The sequence below is a fragment of the Neovison vison genome, chromosome 1 (genome assembly GCF_020171115.1).
Source record: "Neovison vison isolate M4711 chromosome 1, ASM_NN_V1, whole genome shotgun sequence".
NCBI lineage: Eukaryota > Metazoa > Chordata > Mammalia > Carnivora > Mustelidae > Neogale > Neogale vison.
In genome coordinates, this window is record NC_058091.1 from 71,684,663 (window position 1) to 71,705,154 (window position 20,492).

Below are 20,492 nucleotides of genomic sequence, written 5' to 3' on the forward strand. Positions count from 1 at the left end.
TCAACTGCACTTCAATGAAGATTTTAAAAGTAGTTAAGTAAATAATAAAATAAAATAAAAAGGGAGGGGACTGGAAATTTTGATGAATTGAACTAATGTCTGCCATAAAGTAAAAGAAAAAAAAACAAAACACAGAGCTAACACCTGAGATATTTAAGAAAAGCTGAACAGATTCCTTGGCTTGAGTTAAATCTCAAGGGTGCTACTAAAGCTAACATTTAGACAATTTAGAGGAGAAAGATGTATGATTTGGTTAGGTTAATTTCTCTTTCTAACAGAAAGATGAAATTTTTCTGTTTTTATTTTCATCTTACCAATGAGGGCAAGGAGAAAGAAATCAATTAATTTTATTGTATGAGCCTCTCAGCATTCTGGAAAAGAATGACAGTAAAAATTGTCACCATTTTGGAGCTATCACTGTATGCTTTATTCTCCATGTCTCCAAAGTCTTAATGGTACTTGGAGAAAATGTTACTGCTTGCAGTGACTAAGGTCAGATAGAAATGCTTACAATTTGTGCGCCCATTCACCATTAGCAAAATGCTTTTGCAGCCCTCTAATTCTATTCTCCTGGTGACCTTTGGAAGTTGGCAAGGCAATTGTCCTCCTCTGTATTTCACAGATGAGGTGATTGAAATTCAAAGAGGTCAAAGCTACACTTGTGTTTACAACTATTAAATAGCTGAATTGAAAACAGAAGTCAAAATCCTGACCCGCAAGCTAGTTCTCCTTCAACTATTCATCTGCATCTAACCACACAGCTGGAGGAAGGGAAGTCCCCTGTGCTGAGAACTACCAGGGAAATAAATCTTCCTTACATACCACAAAAACACCAAGTTTTGTGGGGATGGCTTCAATTTACTCGTGCTTACATACAAGCTGGATGCCAGGTCTGAAGCCTACTGTGCAAGACAAGTTGAAATCAATTCAAGTGATGTTTCACAAATATGACTCAATCCACTTGGAGATCAAAGAGAAACAAAATACAACAAGTTCATGGAGTGGGGATTTAGGTTGACTGTTTACCTGAAATGGGTAAGCATTTCAAATCTGACCTTGGTTTTCCTTCTAGAAAGACAGTGCTCTAGGTAACGTGGCTGCAGAAAGCAGCCACCTACTTGGATTAGCTCCAGTGTTGTTCCCGTACCCTTGCTCTGTGAACATGCCACTCATACACTTCGCAAGGCATCCAATGAAGCTGATGATTTTGATCGGTAGACACTGAAATTACCTGATATAAATCAGGAGGAAATGCCTTTGGATTAACTAGTCTGAGAAGCAAGGCTGACAAAAATAAATAAGCCCCCTAGCTGCTTTTTGTCAATTTGGTTGTCATTCACATTGAAAGCCAGAGGACTCATCTCTCTGTACTGTTTAAACATCATGACAATCTCTATTTACTAAATGGGAGAAAACATAATTAATTCCTAAGTGCTGCTTCACATCTTCATGGCATTTTAACCCCGCTTCCAGCAGAATTGCCTATGCAAAAGAGGTACACTGTTTGACAATAGTTCTGTTTATGAATCTGCAGTCCTCTCCTTTGGGAGATGTTAATGATGATTACACTTAGTTGAAATGGTACAAGTGAAAGACAAACTAGGCAGCAGCATGAGCAAATGATGGGAGTGGGGGAACATCAGTATTAAAAACAAAAAACAAAAAACATACCCTCCTGTAGGTAAACCAGTATTGGGGACATTCCTTTGATTCTAATTATGTCATGTTGTCAGTTTCGGGTTATGTTTCATCATCTAACTCAATCTCATCTGGGGGGAAGTTGGCATGCTATCTTGTGTGTATTCAGGAAAATAGCTCATTCAGACATAGTTGAAGTTCACAGTTCATTGGATAAATACATCACTGTTTTTAAAATGAAAAGCATAGCAGCCTACAGTTAGTCAGATATGAGCATGTTTGGTTCCAGTCAGAAGTTCTCTCTTTAAAGAAAAGAATGGAAAACAACCAATTCCAGTTAATGAGCACTTTCCATAATTACCACATATAATTTTCACAACGACCCTGAAAGGTAGACACTATAATCTCCACTTTACACTCGAAGGAACCAAGTTTCCGCAAGGACCAATCACTTGCCAAAGGTCACACATAAAATAAGCAATTGAGCTCACTGAATTCCTAGTTAGGTTGGCTCCAAAGCTCAAACTTGTTCCTTTACATCACACAGCCATCCCAGCCTTTTATAAAGAGACTTGTGTTTATTTAGAGGAAAATGTTTAGATTTCTTATTACAAAGTATATACTATTAAGCTAGATACATGTTAATCAATTCATGGAAGAAAATACTTTACAAACTACTTTCTGAATATGACTACCCTGGAGTTATACGTCTTTAGTTTCCCACAATCTGAGTCATCATAATGGAGATTTTAATTTCCAGTATAGAATTTCTCAGAATGTGGATTATTTTTCATCACACTCTCTGGCCAAACTGTGAAGGAATTGTCATTACTAGAAAAGACACATTCCAAAAACACATTCCCTCTGTGTATTTCAATTTTAAAGTTTTACTAGAAACGCCTTTCAGAAAACTAGTGCTCCACTCTTATCTACTATCTGAAGGAAACCTACAGACTTCAAAGTCACTTTTTTACCGAAGGCCTGTTTGGTCTAAAGGAATTGTGCCAACACTGGGAGATGTAATTCTTGAGTTTACCTGAAGATGGCATCCATCCCAAGGCTGTACGTGATTTGTATGAGGACCCTCTTCAAATTCGCAAGCACTGTCATCAACTCTCTTCTACTGACTGGGGAATTTGTGCCATGAATGGTAAACAATTCTTCTTTAAGTGACAATATATGAGTATGTTCTTCATACGGTTGCAGATACACCTCATCTTGGGCTGTGCTAATTCTCAAGTCATTTCCCTAAAGGGAAAAATAAAGTACAAAAGGGCAAAAGTGTAAAAGGTTTAAAGGGTAAAGAGTATGCATATTTGGATTTGCCACTTAGTGACTTATTCTCAGTAGATTTTTAATTCCAGGTTGGCTTTCCTTTCATTCAGTATATTTCTGGCATACTTGAAAGTAAGAGAAGGCAAATTAGCTGTTAGCCTTAACCAGATGAAGGACTAAGTATAAGATTTGTTATGCATGACCTTGCTTCCACCATTAACTGAAAGATTCTTGGCAACTCATACATAAACGTGTGATTACAAATACTTTGACTTTACGCAAGTGTGCAGTAACTGCATATTTCAAATATATTATTTTTTATGGTGAATGTGGGTTGTATAGAAAAATAGGGAAGAAAACTTACCACATTTTAGTGTCATAAGCTTTCATTTGAAATAACTTTTCTCTATGGAAAAACAAAAACAAACCTGAAAAGCTCTGGACTCTAGTGTTCCCAAGAAGATAACGCATCCTTACAGGGAATGTATGGACTGACCTATGGCATTTAGGTTATCCTTCTTCTCTGAGTTCATTTATACTAATAATATAGAACTTCACGACATTTTACATTTAGAGAATCCCTTTTATCTTGAAGGAATTCCTAGACACACTTCTAGTTTCATAGACACACACACATGCATACATATATATGTAGTAATATGTATCACCCAAATCTTTTCACCTAATATTGGAAATATGTATGTTAGGGGAAGAATTCTGTCACTGATTTATATGCATGAAATGTTCAAGGCAAAGAACAACAAGGCATGGTACTAAATCAACATCAATCCATTTGGAATCACAAATGTGCATGCAAGTGTGTGCTTTTGAGACTGTGTGAGTGTTGGAGGAAGAGTATGAGAAAAGGGGCAGAGAGCCTCTAAGATATCTTTAGGCCTTCAGCATTCTGAAATTGTCCATGGCCCACAAATCCTGAAAGCAGTTCTCCTATGTCTTTCTTATCTAAATTAAGAGTTTTGAAGTCAAGATTTAACTATATCTAAATAAACAGTTTCTTTCCCCATTTGCCTCTGCCTAATATAAACAAAGAAGTAGATTATAAAATCTATTTGGAAGCAAGGAAAGATGAAAAAAATTGAACTATGTAAATCAGCATTTGGCTAAACACTTGATCATACTTCTAATCTTGGGAATATGGTCAGTATGTTTTTATTTTAAATTCTAAGTCTGGTCTGAGGGTCTACCTTATCATTGGAACCTAATGAATATGCTCAGTCTTTTAGATATATCTCAGGGTGAAACATAACATGGGCATAAAAAAATTTCCCAAGATAAAAGATTCCCTATGTCACATGTAAATTAATGTCAAAACCAATCAGGTAAGGAATAACTTAAGAGTGTGAAACAGCTGAACATAAATGATCTGCTCCATACTCTACCTCTAAGATAACCACAATCTGGAGTACACGTTCTGTATCTTCTTCTTCTTCTTCAAAGTCATATGATATGGTAAATGTCAATTGTCCTCCAGCTGCTGTAAGCTACAACAGAGGAGATACGTAATCATTACAAGATAGGAGATGGGCTATTAACTCATATTTTACTTATTATTTTTAAATCATTTTATTGTTCTAGAGGGTAGAATTTGGAAGAAACAGAAATTACAGGAGTGCAGAGTGAGAATGATAGACATTTCTTTAGCAGTAACCTTTATAGGAACCTTACCCATCAACAGCAAGCCTGACATAAATATAAATTCATGTATTGTTTTTCCCAGTATCGCAGGCTTGCTGAAATAGGTTAAGCTCCATGAAACCAAACACAGCCCCTCCTGTCATTTTCCTCGTCTATAACTTAAGCTTTACAATTCCCAAGCAGAGAAGGATCTTTGTCAAAATTGGGAGATTTCTACCCATCCCTGAGGGTCACTCACTTTCTGTTGGTATGAACACTTTCAACAAAGACATCACTCCATTTGACAGTAACTTTCCATAGACTATAAGCTAAACTTGGAAATGCTGTGGGTCAGAGCAAAACAAGAGTAGCAGCAAATTTTATATTATGATACAATTCAATCAAAACTCCCAAGGAAGATATGCTTTTCCCTGTGCAATCAAATATACTTTGTTGGAATGAATGTTATTATCCCTTTTCATTAAACAAACTTCTTTTCTTCCACTATGCATGCCAAGTCCCATATAATGGATGCTTGAGGTTTACATCTTTGACATTGACAGTAACCTTGCAGAAAGGGAAAAAAAAATAGGAAAGCAAGATCATTTATAGGACAGGAATCAACACTGGAGCTTGAGTGACAGATTCGATGCAAATACTGCAGTCCTTTTTTAAAAATTCCACTCCAGCATTGTAAATAAAGACATTCATAAAACAAAGCTGATGATTTGTATTCTGCTGTTTCCTCCATGCTGACACACAGAGCCCCAGCTCAGCAGCCGTTGGCTCTCCATGGCCTCTTACTGCGGACCCCGACCACAAAGCAATTCCCGGCGATGCACAGGATGGAGGAGGAGGAACCCGGATTCCTCTCAGAGTTGTTCGAGGGGAATGGCACATAACTTGCCATGGCTGATTAAACAGGGTTTCCAAATTGCAGCTCTGCAATGTCTTCTAAGAGCTCATTACATGGAGCTCTAGTAGGAACTGGTATTCAGAAAACTTTTATTCCCCTGTTCCACTGAGAAATAGCACTCCTCTAATGTCTTTTCATATATAAAATAATAAATATCTGCCTGGACTATAGCACTTGGCAGTATTGTAAGTAATGAAGGGTGAATCTATGTAAAAGGTTTTTGGTTCTATTAAGATAAGCATCCTAAATATTACCTTGCATACTTGTTCAAAATCAGCCAGACCATTTTCTCAATGAGAAAAGTCTAGACAGGAAGCAGGAAAGAATGCTTTATAGATTTCAAAGACTGAACTATTTAGAATTTTCTTCATTTATAAAAATATTTTGTAGGACCTAGGGTTGGAGTTTGGGAAAAACACCAGGATGTAGATTTATAATGTTGCAAAAACTTTTGAGCTTCCAAATATATTTTGATCATTTAAAATTTGGACAACATGCTTTTATTTATTTATTTATTGGAATGTGTTCCCCTAAAAGAAAAGGAAAAAAGATCAATTTTAATTCATAATTTCTTAATCTAAAGTTACACAAATGTGAGGAACTCAGAATGAAAGGTAATGCCTATTTTTCTCATAAGCGCCAAAGGGAGTGTAATTTGAATATCCAAGCTTTTTTCTTTTTTAAAGATTTATTTATTTGTTTGAGAGAGAGCACAAAAGCATGCACACACATGCGCAAGGGAGGGGTAGACGGAGAGGAAGAGAGAGAATCTCAGGGGACTCTGCATTGAGCTTGGTGGACTGGGGACTTGATCACATGACCCTGAGATCATGACCTGAGCCAAAATCAAGAGTCAGACATAAAACCAACTGAGATTATCCAGGAGCCCCAGAATATCCAAGCTTTTGAGGCTTTAGATGAAATAGAAAAATGTTTGATTTGTTACAACACTTCATTTGTTTATGTTGTTTCTATACCTACTCATAATAATTATAAAGTAAAATAACATATAAAATAATAAGGGAAGAATGAGGATGGAAATGGGAAAAAGAAACAAATACAGAAAAAGAAAGGGCCCTTCGGCAGGTCAATCATAATATAAAACAAGAACTAAGGAGTAGAATTAATTCAACCTGTTCTTCTGAGGGCTTATGATAATAATAGTAATAAAAATGAAAACTTGACTTTTCACTCACATTTAATAAAGCAAAATTTCCCCCAACTCTTCCATGTATCTTTGATACCTATACTTCGGTACTGTTAGAACCAGTTTTGAATCATCTAAAAATCTGCATGAGCGAATCCATTTTCCTTCCACCTACGTTATGTGGAAGCAGACCATTTTAAAAAGATGTATGATGATGTTATTAGCTTTGTTTTTTTCTCTGAGTCACAAATATCAATTTCCATAGTATTAGAATCATTGTCTTTTTCATTCACTTTAAAGCTATTTATTTATGGCCATTTCTTTTTCTTTTGTTTAAGATATTTATTTATTTATTTGAGACAGAATGAAAGCACGAGAGGAGGGAGGATCGATCAGTGGGCGAGGGATAAACAGACTCACCGCTGAGCAGGGGGCCCAATGCAGAGACTCAGTGCCAGGACCCTGGGATCATGTCCTGAGCCAAACATAGATACTTAACCAACTGAGCCACCCTGGCGTATGGCCATTTCTATATGGCAGCTTTGTCAACTCCTTATTTAAGTTACTTTCAAAAAGGATTGCTTAAGACGCCATACCACGGTTTAGAAGTTGTCTTTCCCAACAAGTACACACCATTATATGAAAGTCTTTGTAATGAGTCAACTATAAGATAGCATCTTCTTTTCTAAGGGATATTGGGATTTGGGGGAAAAACCTGTGAGACTATTCAGAGTATAAACTGTCCTTTCCTATAGCTTTGGATGAAGAAGTCTCTGCCTCTTCTCCATCTACCCACCACTCCATATGACAAATATCACCTTCACTTGGCTCTTCCATGTCCTTGCTTTCCCACTCTCCTATAATCCCTTTGTTATCCCAATCCCCAATCTCTCCATCAAATCCAATATACACAGAAATGCCAATCATCAACCAACTTTATTGTCTCTCCTAAGTATTATCTATGATCTATGGTTATTTATTATTTTCACTGTCAAATTCAGATATAGGATATTGCATTCATTTTTTTTATCCTTACCCATCCAACCTTTCTTATTTTACCTACTGCATCCTTTCACCCCTAGTACTCCATTAAAAGAGTTTCTTGAAAGGTCATTTTACAGCTTTATCTAGCAACCACGAATGAACCTTTGGTTCAGTTTTAGTCTTTATTTGTATGTGGCGTGTAATCACTCTTAAAATTCTCAACTCCTTTTTCTTCTATTGCACCAAACTTCTGTGATACTCCTTCCTCTGACTGGGTTGTATCACTGTCTCATTTGTAGATACATTTTTCTTTCTAATTCTATACTCCATGTATGGATGTCTCCAAGACTCTTACTCTTTTGGTTACTGTTTCTTATTGACTATTTTTTCCTCTAGTGGATTTTTAAGATTTTATTTATTTATTTGAGAGAGGGAGAGAAAGAGGCAGAAGAGAGAACAAGCAGGTGGGGAACAACAGGCAGATGGAGAAGTGGGCTGGGAGCCCAACATGGTACTCCATCCCAAGACCCAGAGATCATGACCTGAGTGGAAAGCAGATGCTTAACCAGCTAAGCCACCCAGGTGCCCCCTCCATTAGATTTAACTATGTTTATACCTGGTTCCTCAATCTGTATCTTCTATCCTGTGCTGTGCTGTGTCTGTGTTAGTTTACTCAGGCTCCCATAATAAAACACCGACTGGGTCCTTAAACAACAGAAATCTGAGTTCAAGGCGTCAGCGAAGTGGTTTCGTCTATAGTCTCTCCTCTTGGCTTATAGATGGCCATCCTTATCCTGTGTCCTCACATGGTTTTCTTTTTGTGTTCATCTGTGTTCTAATTCCTTCTTTTTAAAAGGATACCAGTCATATTGAATTGTACCCACCCTAACTACCTCATTTCAATTTATTTTTATTTAATTTTTTAAAAACATTTTTATTTTATTTATTTGACAGACAGAGATCACAAGTAGGCAGAAAGGCAGGAAGAGAAAAAGAGGAGGAGGAAGCAGGCTCTTCACTGAGCAGAAAGCCCAATGCGGGGATTGATCCCAGGACCCTGGGATCATGACCTGAGCTGAAGGCAGAAGCTTTAACCCACTGAGCTACCCAGGCGCCCCACCTCATTTCAATTTAATTACCTCTTTAAAAATCCTTTCTCCAAATAGTCACATCCTAAGATTCTGAGGGTTAGGACATCCACATATGAATTCAGGGGCAGGAATACAGTTCAGCCTATGACAGTTTTATACTGAGTGATTTTTTAATAATGTCTGAAACACTCAATATACCCAGTTAATCTTATTATCTGGATCTTTCCAGAAAACAAACTTGATTATTTTCCCAACTTCCATGACTAGGTCAGGTCAATTGTTTTCTTTCTCTATTTCAAATTAGAAACCATAGGTACAACATAATATTGTTTTCTCTGTGTTATTTGTATTAAATTAGTCTCAATCTTATTCTAGTGAAATATTTCTTGTCTAACTTTCTATTTTCACTACTACATCACAGTTAGTAGTGAAAGTAGTCACTAAATGTTTGAATTCAATTCTCTAACCTCACTCATTACTTCTGTTATTGCCTCCCCTAATGAAGGACCTCTAGTGGTCCTGGGATCACTTCATTCAAGTTTCTACATTTCATTCAAGTTTCTACAGAGTTTCAATACTCTCTAGGATCTATCTAGCCCCTTTTCACAAGCTCTGTGCAGAGGTGGCCCACGGCACTGTGGTAAACTCACAAAGGCACTGTGGGATACTGTCAATATTTAAAGGAAACATAAGCAATACTATGTATCTGTTGGATACCACACAAACAACTAGCTTGAGGTACTTCACACTTTTAACATGGGAAAACTTTATATTCCTTTCAGTGATATTCTCAAAACATCAAGCTCTGTTTTTGCACTTTCAGCCATGCTGTATCTTTGTCAAGGGAAGTCTTCAGTGGATGCTGTGATAAAAACCAAATATTGTACAAAAATCAGTGCGAAACAGGAATTAAAGATAGCAAACTTGTTTCTAGGTTTAACAAATTGTATATTACCTGGTGGGTACACAAATCCCCTTTAGTAAGTCATCCTAGTTATTTATGGGGAAAAAAAAATTATTATATTGCTTGAACTTTTGTGCATTATCTTTTTAGGTGGTTGCTCAGTTGTTAAAATGCAAATATTTGTTAAGTTGCTTGGCCCTCACTATTGTGGCATATTCAATTGGTCTAGGAGATACTGCAAAACAACAACAACAATAACAAAACAAAGATAGTAAGAGTACCGTACCACAAATTGAAGTTTTGGGACTTCTGACTTACTTCTGTTTGTATCTACCCATTCTCCTACTTTGATTTGCTTCAACTCATTTTCCTGCTGAAATTCTCACTCCTGCAGCTCTCTGACTATTCAAATGCTGCTTTTCTTGGGGTGCCTGGGTGGCTCAGTGGGTTAAGCTTCTGCCTTCGGCTCAGGTCATGATCCCAGAGTCCTGGGATCAAGCCCCACATCGGGCTCTCTGCTCCATGAGGAGCCTGCTTCCCTCTCTCATTCTCTGCCTCCCTCTCTGCCTACTTGTGTTCTTTGACTGTCAAATAAATAGAATCTTAAAAAAAAATGCTGCTCTTCTTTCTCTGGTTGGCTATTGTCTCACTGGTCAGAAGACTGAGGAGGAAAAAAGGGTTTCTCAGTGGTCTTCTCAAAGACTCAGGGGCAACCACAGCAAATAAGAGAGTTAAAGGACTCTAAAACAGGAACAGCTCTGCATCAACTGTATCATCCATTAATGCTGGAGAATGCGTTCTAACAACACGTCCCACCACATTGGTAAGTTACGTGTACCATGTATAACTTCAATTTTCCACAATTTTGGACTCTGTAGACTCAACTTATAAATTTTATCGTTGAGAATTTCAAATTCATCCATTTTGGGGCCAACACTAGAGCACTGCTTGTATTGCCAATAGAACATTTCATTTTCTCTCGCTACTGAGGAACAAAACTGTCACTCTTCTATTGGCCAAAGAAATATAGTTTTCCACAGACAGAAGTAAGTGTAATTCCAGCTCACATTTAGAAATTCTCCCGTTTACTGGATAGATTATATTTATCAGAGATGAAGTTGTGTTCCTTTTCAATACAAAGAGAAAGTGAATTTAATGAGAATAGCTCATTTCATGAAGGTCTCCAAAGACCTAGTGTTGTGTTTTTTGTTTGGGGGGGCTTTTTTCTTTTTTTAAAAGATTTTATTTATTTATTTGACAGAGAGAAATCACAAGTAGACGGAGAGGCAGGCAGAGAGAGAGAGAGGAAAGCAGGCTCCCTGCTGAGCAGAGAGCCCGATGCGGGACTCGATCCCAGGACCCTGGGATCATGACCTGAGCCGAAGGCAGTGGCTTTACCCACTGAGCCACCCAGGAGCCCCTCTTTTTTTTTTTTTTTTTTTTTTGCCTTTCTTTATATCCATTAAGCAAAATTCTCTTCAAGAAGATTCAGTTATCAAATTGAGAGGCACTGCAAGGAAAAGGAGTCATTCACTCCCAGCGATGGTTAATTCTAAGTCCTTCACTCTCCTGATCCTCAAATTCACCCCATTAAGAAAAGAGCAACATAAGTAGCTGTTTCCCACGAGTACCTGTTTTAATTCTACCTTCAGGGGAAAGAAACAGCTTGTTTGCAAGTAACATTACAGTTACTATGCGATATATAACCTAATGTCACACATAATAATGTAGTGTGCATGCAGCACATTGCATTAAAGATTTAATGAGGCAGGAAAGTTCTCCCTCATGAGTGGAAAAGGCTAAAGGTAATTCATAAAGCTAAGCTTTACATCAGTATTTAGTATTAGGCTACCTGTGTTGTAGCCTCCCCTACCCCCAATCTCAAGAAATATGAATTGAAGGGTGAAGGGTGGGTGATCTATGGTGGATACTATATATGGGGGGAAATTCTTTCTTAAAATAGGGTTGGATTATTCGGTTGTCTGCTATTAGAACATCATCTCTCTTATTCCATTAAATGGGGTGTAAAATCTAACATTTACTTTCACTAACCAGAGCAAATATTTCAGGAGGGATATACAAAAATCAGAGAGGAAAAGTCTTTGTAATATGGAGCAGGATAAATGAAATGTATATGTTAATTTCAATTTAGCATCACAAACATGGCGAGTGGTTCATTTTTCTAGGTTTTGAAGCTCCATAGCCTTAAACTCTGAAAATGTGTCCCTCCCTCCAAAGTGTATATTGATGCATCTCTTCATGGAACTCTCCTTTAACATCAAAACAAAACTTCATGTTTTGTTATATTTTTCTGTACATTTATAACATTGAGATAAGAGCATGTTTCTCTTCTTTCAAAGTTTGTTAATTAGAACGTGTGTAAGGGGATGTTAAATTAGAGAATGGGCATAATTTACATAGGAGGTCCTAAATTCACATCACCTTAATGCATAGAAAAAGGAGTACGAATTTTGAGGGTCAAACAGAAACAATGCATTCTGGAAACATTGGCTCGGAAGGCCAAGTTAGGTAGTCTAGGAGATACAAAGAGGAAAATCTTGAGGATTTTCCTGCCTGCCTGCCTTTATTCGTCCCTTCCTTCATTTCTTCCTATCTGCCTGGATTTCCTGCCTACTTCTTTCCTTTTATCAATCTCCTTCTTTTTTTTCCTCCCCTTCTCCTCCCCACTCTTCTCCTTCTCTTCCCTGCCTTGCCAGCTCCAACGCGTCCTCCTTCTGGTTATTTTTTCACCATTAGACATGGCCACATCCAACTCGATAATTTTGCATTCCTTTGTATTTTGTTATCAGCTAAATTTCTTCAGTATCCAAAATAGGGATGAAAATGATCAATGTGACTGTGCCAAGAGCAGTTTTATGACAGGCACCCATCAGAGATATTCTCGGAGTGTGACACCAACTGACTAGTCAATGTCCCTGGAGCCCAGTCTCCTAACTGCTTAATGGAGAAATCAGTATCAGCTTCTTATATGAATTTGTAAAAAATAAAATAACGTCAACCTCTCTTCAGCGTAAGCTTCATGTCTTCCATGTAACAAAGTAAGGCCTGATTTTACGTTCTCTATACTCAGTTATGATTCAAAGCAAATGGAACTGTAAGGGTTTGATCGGGTAAGAATGTTTCTGCTTTAACTGAAAGCCAGACTGTTAGTGGTACTTATATAACAAGAGGGCCAGAATTAAACAGATCAAGTTTTTAAATATAACAAACAGACTATTCCCTCCTACACCCCACCCCCCAACTTCACATATTTCTACAAACACTTAAATCCATTTGGGAACACTTAAAAATATAAACACTCCATAAAAAGATTTGCTAACCATCATATAGAAGATGATGGAGTACGGTATCCCGTAAACATATTAAGATTTAGTGTTTCCTCTAGGTTTTCTGACTGAGAGAACTACTCGTTACTTTGTGACATGCACTGATAAGTGTTGAGTTGAAATAACACCATCTCAACAGATGTAAGTAAATGGCAGTAGCCAAATTCTCCAAACTATTTTTTGTTATCAGGCCCAGACTCAAAAACAGGATCTTTGCAACAGCTGCTTGTCTTCTGTTTACTTACTTAAGTTTAGATGGAATGTTCCATTAGTACTCTTGCTATGGGTTGGATTAACTTATGTGTAAATATTCAGTACAAAAAAATACATGTAATCCATAATTATGCATTGATCTAATCAAATAAGCTGTAAATTATGGTTTTATATATGTAAGTTTCTTACTGACTAGGAACTTAATATTTTTTTTAAAGTTCTCTGCCAAGAAAACAGAAAACTGCATGCTTATGACATACAACATGAATGTTGGTTAAAATAACAACATACATTTTAATCCAAGTTCTATTAAGTTAAAGAGAAACAGGCTTACTATTTTCAAATAAATGATAAATGAATATACATATTTTATACACTTAAGCACACAAATTCTGGTAAAAAAAACTTGTAAGAACACTGTAAAAAGGAGATCAATAATGCTATTTTCTATTTCAATTCAAAGTTTAGCTAACTCTCTCTTAGTGCTTAAGCATTTTGTCCTGTAAGAATATTATTAACTTTGCATAGTATATGGCTATTGTATAGCCTTTCCCTTCTAATTGCAAAAGCAGGAATAAACAGAATTCTGTTATAAACAGAATTTCTATCTTTCCATAGGCAATCTCAATATTTATACTTTCAGGAATATTAAATATGGCTGGAAGGGCTGTATGCTTAAATAAGCTCAACTAATTCCAGATTATGTTAGTTCAACAGAGGTTATTTTGAAATAACAGTCAACTTCCTACAAAGGCAGATGCCAGAATGCTAGTCCTGGAATACAATTTTTCATTCAAAATTGATCTACGACTCTTTCTTACCTCTTTTCCCTTATTCATGAACTCGGCAGGTGATTCTTTATTACAGCAGTAGAAGGTGGTTATGAATTTGGGAAGAAAAGGTTCCCAAAGATGCAATGGAAACTAAGTCACACCCCAGAGGAGAACCAATAGCCTAATAAAATATATTCAAGTGTCATCCTCCAGAATGAACAGATAAAAATCTGCATTAGTTATCTAACATGTCTGTTAATGGGGAAATCAGATATAAATCACACAAAAGATCAAGTTCATTCCTGAAGATTTTTCAGACCTGGTTTTGGATTCTGGTTCTGCCTTTAAATGTTGTATGGCCCTTGGGAATTTATGGTTTCAGAGTCTCCACTAATTTTCCCTAAAATGAGTTGAATTACACCCACCTGTGAAGTTTGATCTTAGGGTGAAATGAGGAAATATACACAAAGTTCTCACTTGGTACCTAGCACATAGTATATAGTCAATAAATATTGTAAATCATACTCTCTTAATAAGGATAATTTTCAAAATTAAAATACATACAAACTTCACACTAAAAATATAATCATAATGATATGTATTTCATGATTCTAAATGTACTTTGCAATCCTAGGGTTTCTAGAAGAGATCACACTGTTGGCAGGATTCAGACCTTATTCATGTTTTAATGTTTCCCTATGGTACTTTGCATAAGCATCTTACAGACAGTAGATATTGCATAAATATCATCTGAATTTTAATCAAATTCCACACCATATATCATTTCAATGTATTATAGATGGAGAAGGCATAAAAAACCAGGACAAATTTGTACTACCCTCATGAGATAACTTGCCGGTTGTTATTTGAATAGGCCTTTATTGGTTTCTCTATTCTTATTTTTGTCAGTCCTAAAAACAGACTAAAGGAAATACGTCTATTTGAGTTTTCTGGTGATTTGAGCCTACTGCAGGAACTTACCGTACTGCTGACTGGCAAACTCTTAAGTGCGTTTATTTTAAAATAAGGCCCTTTAGCATTTGGGAAGTTTGATCTGAAGTTGGAAGGAAAAATCAATATTTAAGTCATTTAGACATTTACACACATACAGCAACTATATGTCATTACTTTTCACCAGATTCTATATGCTAGGATAATAGTGTAAATTCCAGCACCCACTAATACATATTTTATAAGTTACAAATACATTTTCGATTATGTTCTGATATATTGGCAAACAATGTACTCTCTGTATTAAAAAGACACCTAGCATACAGATTCCAGGAAGCAATGAGCCAAATGCTTATAACTAGTCAGAGCACATTCTTGACACCACCGTTTAAGGGAGAAGTTGACAAATTAGAGATCACCCAAAGAGGTGTGACCAGGATGCTGATGGCTCAAAAAGCAGAACAAGAGGTTTAGAAAGGAAATGGAGATCTTTAACCTTAAAAATAGAAGACATAGAGAAATCATGATTGTTTTCTTCGAATGTCTAAGGGTCTATTTTGTATAATAAAAAGAAAACTTGCTCTGTTTGTCACATAAAATTGAAGTCCATACAAGGAAGTGGGGGGAGATATTTTTTGATCCCGCATAAAAATTAACTTTTAATATCTAGAACTCTTGAAAATGGAATGAGCTTTGTAGGGTGTCCATATCTCTATAGATATATGAATAGAGGTCCAACTGTCTGGGTGTTGGAGAAAGAATGCCAACATCTGCTAAGAGTTTGGATTAGATTTGATATCACCGGCAATTTGCAATTCCACCATGTTAAATTTTACAGCTAATTTACTAATAGTTGGTTAATTAAGTATCAGGGTAACTCTTTTCAATTTCTATTGTACAGTACCAAGATAGTAATTAGCTTTACATATCTCTGTTCCTTGCTCTGTGGTTTTAGAGATAAAATACTTAAGTGACAGAGCAACATATGTCATTAAGAGACTAGTACTTGCAGAGACATTTCAGAAATTCGGAATGGCATAGTGCGAAAGAGTACAGGTTCTAGAGCTAGTCTTCTTGGGAAAGCAGGGAGTAGTCAGATCTCCACTTATTAGCTTTGTGTAACTAGGTAGAGCAAATTATTTAATCTTTCTTTGTATCAAGTCTGCCATCGGGAAAATGGAGAAGATGCAATAGTAAATGACTCATAGGGGTGTTGTGAGAACTCAAATGAACAATCTAGAATAGTGTTTGATACTTTATCAATGTTTAATAAAGGTCAGTTGCTACCATTGTTCTGTTTTTGTTGCCATTTTGAAAAACAATCTCCAAAATTTTTCAACTATTCAGAGCAAGTTTCTCTGACTACCACCATATCATTGGGACACATCAATATGATCTGGATGTTTTAAGCTTGAAGATAAAAACATTTACCACTTTTTTAAAGCAAGATACAGATAACATAAAAATATGGTATGTTTCAAAATTTAGGGGGACTGAGCCATACAAAAATCCAGATAATATTTATATTGAACTTTAGAATTGAAATAACATTGTTACATCATTTTATTGAATCTCCAAAAATCTTATAGTGTAGGTTTATGATTATTGTTATTATATTGTAGACATGAGGAAATTGAGGCCTCAAGAGTTTAAGTTTTACAGTTACACTGTTACTTTGGCAATACTGAGATGTATTCTTGATTTATGCTTACTTTTTAAAATACTTCCCCCTCGAGACATCTCTCAAACACACACACACACACACACACACACACTCCACACATTCTCACTCACTCTCAGTGTGCAAGGTGTCTATAACACAAAGACCATGTGCTTCAGAATAAGATTAACTATTAGAGACTAATATGGACCGAGAATCTCAGTCCATATATTTACAGTGTGACATTGAGCAAATTAATTTAATTCTGGAGTCACTCTGTGCTATGTCAAAAAAAGAATGAAAATACCACCTTCAAGGGTTTTTATAAGGAATTCACTAGAGGAACCATATAAAACCTATTCTCCATGTTCTATAACCAGCATGCAGAATTTCATGAAACATTATTTCATTTTCCCTCCTAATTACTGTGAGAACTCACTAAATTCAAAATAGGTTTGCTAATTTGAATCAAAGTATTTGTGTAGAAAAGAAAAATACTCTGGTTGCTGAAACATGAAAATATACTATCTTCATTAATAATAAGAAAACAAGGTAAACTTTTCTAAAACACTATTTTTTCCCCATCAGACTAGTAAAGATCTCAAAGTCTGACAGTGTACTCTATTAGTGAGGGGATTAGGGAAACAAGTACTTTCATGCCTTTGTGGCTGTAGGTACAAAATCTATGGGGTCAATTTGGTAATGTCTATTTAAATTACAAATGCATGTACACTCTGACATAACAATTGTAGCTCTGAAAATTTATCCAACAGCTCTACTTGCACATATGGGATATAGCTAGGCACATGATTATTCACTGCACAATGTTTGTAGAAAAATATTGAAAATAGACCAATGTCCATTAATAGTGATTGCTAACAGACATATTAATAAGGGTAATGATGGAGATGACACTCTGCAAAGTGGTTTTATATACATTCACTCTTTTAATCCCCCAAACAATATGCACACAGCCTGATGTAACAGGTATATTACTATTATCACATTCACCTTAAAGCTGAGAAAAACTGAGGCACTGATGGATTCCCTAACTTGCTTAAGGTTGTAAAGCTGACAGGTGGTGAAGCCAGGATTTGAACCTCAAAGCCAAACATGAAAGTCAATGTTTAGCTTCTTCCAAAACAGCTGAACAAACTTGGGTGCATCCATTCAACAAAATACAACCAACCAATCAAATAAATTTATACCACACAAACATACATACACACACAAAGAAAATCTTTGTTCATTAATATGGAATCATCTTGATTATATTTAGTAAAACAAATATAATGTGCTTTTATAATATGTATGTCATGTAACCATTTGTGTAAAGTGAGGGAAAATTATATATATGTATGTGGATGTGTGTGTATAAATATTCATATATATATTATATTAAAACAGAAATGTAGAAATAGAGAAAATAAGTTAACCCAAAATACATGATAGTTACCCTTTTGATATTATTTATTCTTAAATTAATTTTATCAGATGAAATGACTAATAGAATCAGCATTGCTATCTGGAATATCTAAAAGAAGTCAAATATTTGTGATTTAAGCACCTGAAAAATATTAGGAAGTGTGTTTCATAAAGAATGCCTTAAAATATTTTTATTGGGGTTTCTGAAGGAGGAATACTGAGAAAACACAGTGAAAAGGGGATCAGACCTGAGTGTTAGCCAGCCTTGCACAAACCAGATGTATAATTTTTAAAGTATTTGTTCCTTAAGAATGAAGTCAAATCCAAAGTATAGACTATGGAAGTAAAGAGAGCTGACATGATTCTCAGCTCATGGGAATCTCATGGAAGTATGACTTTGAACAAATATTTGTCTCCGTGAGCTCTACTCTACGTCTACTCATCTCTACTGTGCAAATTCCAACACTTTCCCTGCTTTTTTTACTGTGTTAAGATTTATACAATGTACTATTTATTAACACATTCTAGAGACTACAGATATTCACACTTTTATTATTTGATACCTTTAGTTCTAAAATCTCCTGACCTAAATGACAACAGAAATCTCGTGCCTATCAGATCATACAATTTCAACTAGACATTTATGACTTCTTGCTTCAGTACCGTAACCCTGTAATATGCATAAATTATTGCACTCAAGTAAACATATTACATGGTATTTTAGATTTTTCTTCCCTTCATTCTTTTTTTGTTTCTACTAGAAAGTAGATAAATCACTAGAATAAATTGTCCTCACCAAATTCTATAAGTTTCATGGGGCATTTACTAAAGGCAGATCAGACTATGACTTCCCTGAATAAAAACCATAAAACAAACAAAAAAAGCCCCCCCCAAAAAAAAGACAGAAAGAAAAGAAAACTATACTATTAAGTCAAGGAAAAACAATGGCCAAAATTTCAAAATGAAGCTGAGCATTTTTCATAAGCTATATGAGAAAGTTTGTAATTTTTCTACTAAGATCCCCAATTCCCATAAACTGTAGGTACAAAGGGAATACAGATAGTATTCTTTACTATTTTCTAAGAAAACAGAGTTCCTGCCATATAAAGGAGACAGACCCTCAGGACACTCCAAAGTTCCTGCTAAGAGTTCAAAGAGGGCCATAAAAGCAGTCCTATCAATCACAACATGAAACACTTTCTCATACTCTCATGGGGGTGTCATATTTATGCAGCTTTGGACACTTATTTTCTTCATGTATTTTATATCAACTCAACAACTGTATGCTTCTTGGTGGGGGGGCAACATCCATGCATTCTGTGAACTTTAACATATTGCATTGAATTTTGTAGTGTGTATTTCATTTTATATACTATTTCTAAAAGGTTTTAACATTTCTGTTGTTTCTTTTTCTTCTCAATCATAACTGAACATCCCTCCCACACAGACCAGCTGTTTCTCCATTTAAAAGAAGGCAAGTAATTTAACATCCTAAATACCAAACTGCATCTCAAGGTCAGAGTCAAAAGCTTTTATGTCTCATTAATTTTCAAGCTCTTCATCAGTTTTTCTCATTGAGCTACCATTTATATATTGGTATGTGGAAATGCATAAAACTTGTGTTAAAATGGAAGGTTCTCTCCAGCTATTAAACTAATATAAAATATTTTCAATTAAATAGGCAGTAGTTCGTATACTTTGTAAATGGCAACAGCAAAACTTCAAAAGCTTTTAGGTCCATTTACCAGGACCTCCTACCCCCGCCCCCGCTGCCCCGCCGCCCCGCCAACTGAGGTAGATGAAAATCATCTCCTTGAGTCAATCCATGCTCTGGCTCCTGAGACATAAAAATATTGACCTTCATCTCCTAAATCATACCATTTAGGTTATTCATGTAATGCTTAGAAATTATACATTTTAAAATATTAGCTAGTTCTTAGAAATTCACTAAAAGTGCATAATAAAAAACCTACATGCATCACCATCTGATTTTCGGTAGTCATTTATTCAATAGCAAATAAGCAGTAGTTCAATAATATAAACAACCTTGTATCACTTTAGAACTTAAGCAGTATTTCTGAAAGTAATCATATATACAGAAATTAACTGGAAATCTTACTAACTTCATTTATTTTCTCACCTATCAAAAGACTTAATTGTTTTTAATCCCCAAAGCACTTATTTTACCATTAAGAAAACATGGCCAGAGATTATATACGATCTGTCCAAGGCCAAATTGCAAATAATGGCAGAAATTCTGGGTGTTGGCTTTCACTTCTAGGACTCCATGGATTTTTAGATACTATTGCTTAGAACAACATGTTTTCTGTTCTATTTTATTTTGTTATAATGATTTTAAAGCAAGGTCCCAAATTATTTGTCAGTCATCCTATTGAGTGTCATTGGGGTCTTTATCTCCTGTCTTGAATCTAGGTAGGTTTCTGACTGGTTTAACCTGTGAATTATTGTGTGCAACTTCCGAAGTAAGGTCATTAAAGACCATTGAGCTTTTGCCTGGTTATCTGGGGACATT

The 20,492-nt window shown here is 35.8% G+C and overlaps 1 protein-coding gene across 2 annotated transcripts in view; it reads right to left on the reverse strand.

Annotated features, from left to right (window-relative positions):
• LAMA2 (laminin subunit alpha 2) overlaps positions 1 to 20,492 on the reverse strand; it is a 491,254-nt gene that overhangs the window by 286,423 nt on the left and 184,339 nt on the right. For both annotated transcript variants that reach the window (XM_044249160.1, XM_044249149.1), the window contains exons 12-13: positions 4,314 to 4,415; positions 2,675 to 2,886 (exon numbers count right to left, since the gene is read on the reverse strand). In XM_044249160.1, the coding sequence (XP_044105095.1) occupies positions 2,675 to 2,886; positions 4,314 to 4,415 (314 nt within the window). The remainder of the gene's footprint in view (positions 1 to 2,674; positions 2,887 to 4,313; positions 4,416 to 20,492) is intronic.